Source organism: Physeter macrocephalus, chromosome 14 (assembly GCF_002837175.3).
Source record: "Physeter macrocephalus isolate SW-GA chromosome 14, ASM283717v5, whole genome shotgun sequence".
NCBI lineage: Eukaryota > Metazoa > Chordata > Mammalia > Artiodactyla > Physeteridae > Physeter > Physeter macrocephalus.
The window spans coordinates 116,357,317-116,360,141 of record NC_041227.1 but is presented as its reverse complement, the minus strand read 5'-3'; the positions used below and the strand labels follow the sequence as shown (position 1 = coordinate 116,360,141).

The 2,825-nt window shown below is 46.8% G+C and overlaps 1 protein-coding gene across 1 annotated transcript; it reads left to right on the top strand.

Moving 5' to 3' along the window:
• LOC102996568 (keratin-associated protein 17-1-like) lies at positions 1–660 on the top strand. Its single transcript, XM_007129092.1, has 2 exons — positions 1–49; positions 404–660. The coding sequence occupies exons 1-2, from the start codon at positions 1–3 to the stop codon at positions 658–660; spliced, it is 306 nt and encodes a 101-aa protein (XP_007129154.1).
• Positions 661–2,825: the final 2,165 nt, after the last annotated feature.

Genomic DNA, 2,825 nt, shown 5'->3' with positions numbered 1-2,825 from the left:
ATGGCAAAAGGGTCCACTGCCACCTTGCCACTGGGGAAGATGTGGAAGGGTAGCACCCATTCCTGAGCCAGAGTCTGGGGCCGTCCTCCTCTCCTCTCTTCAACCTGGGCTAATGACAGCTGGCCCCTGTTTGGGCATGATGACAGGTCTTTTCCAAAATGTATTTTTACCTTCTGGACAAAGAGCGGTTGGGACCAGTGAGGCTATTTTATGAGTTGTGGTACTCAGGGCTGGAAAATAAACAGGCAGCTAATGAGACGTTCTTATGGAACCTGGCATAAATAATAACAAAGACAACATCCTATCGCCTGTGCCAACGCCCTCCAGTGAGGGGATATAAAAGCTGCTGTCGGGACAGGTGACCTTCAGATTTGGGGAACACCGTTCCTGACCTGACTGGCAGGGACCGTGGGGTGCCGCCCAGGAGATCGCTTCACCTGCTGTCCTCAAGAGCAAGACTGCTGTGACGTGTGCTGCTGTCTGCCCTCCTGCTGTGGCTGTGGCTCTGGCTGCGGAAGCTGCGGGTCCTCCTCCTGCGGATCTGGCTACGGGGGCTGCGGAGGTTGCTGCAGCAGCTGCTGTGGCTCCAGCTGCCGTGGCCCCTCTGGGTGCTGCGGCCCTGTGTGCTGCCAACCCAGGCCTGTCTGTGAGACCAGATGAAGACCTTTCCCCCCTCCACTGAGGCAGAACAAGGGAGAGCTCCCATCTGCTCCAAGTGGACACCCCTTGTCTCCAGGACCTTCCCCGCCACCGAGACGGTGTCCTGCCTGTCGTGTTATTTGTAGCAGAAGCCTTGTTCTCCGAAGCCTGGTCTGGCTTTTCAAGGCACTGAGAACAAGAGCCACATGCTGTTGAGAAATGAAAACTGGGTCCCACCCAAAATGGTACCCGAAGCTCAAAGGGTGAATCCCCATGACTTTTTTTTCCGTGAAATTAAAAGGTCATCTTATTCAAGGTGGCCTTGGGACTGATGTCTCCTCCTTGGCTTTTCTGCTGCTTTTGAGATGCAAAAATTCCTCTTCATTAATTTCTTAATAAATTCAAATGTGCTGGCGTAAGCAAATTAGTTCCCCCGCCTCTTCCTTGGCTCTCTCTTCGGCACTGGGCCAGGATAATTTACTCTGGCTTCCACAATAGGGTTTTTGAAATGTGGCTTCTGGACCACCTGCGTCAGAATCACCTGGGGGCTAGTTAAAAATGGAGATTCTGGCACTCTTTTTGAGACAAGCAGAATCAGAATCCACAGGAGTGTGGCCTGGCAATCTGTGTTTTTAACAAGACCCCAGATGTAGACTAAAGCTTCTAGGTACTGCGTGAGAGTCACCTGGAGAGGATCTAAAAATACAGATCTCTGGGCTTCCCTGCCAGAGATCTGATCCTTTCGCTCTAGAGTGGGGGCCCTGGGACCTGAAGTTTTAAAAGCTTCCAGGTAAATGCTAATGCTGGCCAAATTTAATTTTGAGTGAAGGCACGTCTTCCTTCTGCATTACAGTTCTGCAGGAAGGCTTCAGGTTTGGTCAGAATTTTCTGGCAAAGTCAGAGGAGGAGGCTTTGGTAAAACAAGCTTGGTCCTGAATGGAAGGGGTTCCTGTGGCAAAACCTTGTGAACGCAGAGGTTCAAAGGATGTTCTGGGAAGTCCAGTTCCTTCCTCCAGCCTCATGCTTGGGCAAAGTCTCCCTTTTCTGGGTTAGTTTTTCTTGCCCTGAAACCAGTTGTACTTCTTCTGCTTGAGTCCCAGGGATGAGGGGGGTGAGTGTACATCTATCTGCTAGGTAGGACCTGACCCAGGTGTGTGAGAGTCAGTTGGAAGGTTAACATTCAAAGGATAGTTAATTCAACTTTTTGCTGAACATGATCTTAAGCTACCTGTGAACTAAAACTAATTCTGCTCTTGCCCTGGGAGAACTTTATTTTCATTCCCACAAAGCAATGTTTCATTCAACAAACAAACAACACATTTTTTCCCTGATTATAAGCATAGCAATGATCCCTAAAAATATGAAAAAAATGCAGAAAAATATAAAGAAGAAATAATAGCCACCCGAATTATCACCATTTAGAGTTTATTACTGACATGTATCTTTCCAGACTCCTTCTAAGCATGTTTATAAATAAAACTGGGATTATGCCGTTTTTACTTTTTTGCTTTTAAAATTTTTCTTTCTTTTTTTTTTTTTTTTTTTTTTGTGGTACACGGGCCTCTCACTTACATTTCCTTTTTATAAAAATGCTTTGTTTTTCCTTGAATTAAAAAGTTTGCTTGACTTTTCTTTTTTTGTTTTTTTTTTTTGTGGTACACGGGCCTCTCACTGCTGTGGCCTCTCCCGTTGCGGAGCACAGGCTCCGGACGCATAGGCTCAGCGGCCATGGCTCACGGGCCCAGCCGCTCCACGGCACGTGGGATCCTCCCGGACCGGGGCACGAACCCGTGCCCCCTGCATCGGCAGGCGGACTCTCAACCACTGCACCACCAGGGAAGCCCTCTTTCATTTTTTATAAGCCAAATTTATTGAGCTATAACTTACATTTAATAAAGTACTCCCATTTTTAGTGTACTGTTCAATGAGATTTGACAATTGTATATACTTAAGTAACCTCCTCTGCATTCAAGATACAGAACTTTCCATCATCCCCCAAATTCCACAGTGTCCATTTGAAGGAAATCCTGCCCACTATCCACCCCAGCCTTAGGCAATCATCTATCTGCTTTATATCACTATAAACTTTGCATTTTTTTTCTTTCTTTCTTTCCTTTCTTTCTTTTTTTCTTTCTTTCTTTCTTTCTTTTCCTTCCTTCCTTCCTTCCTTCCTTCCTTCCTTCCTT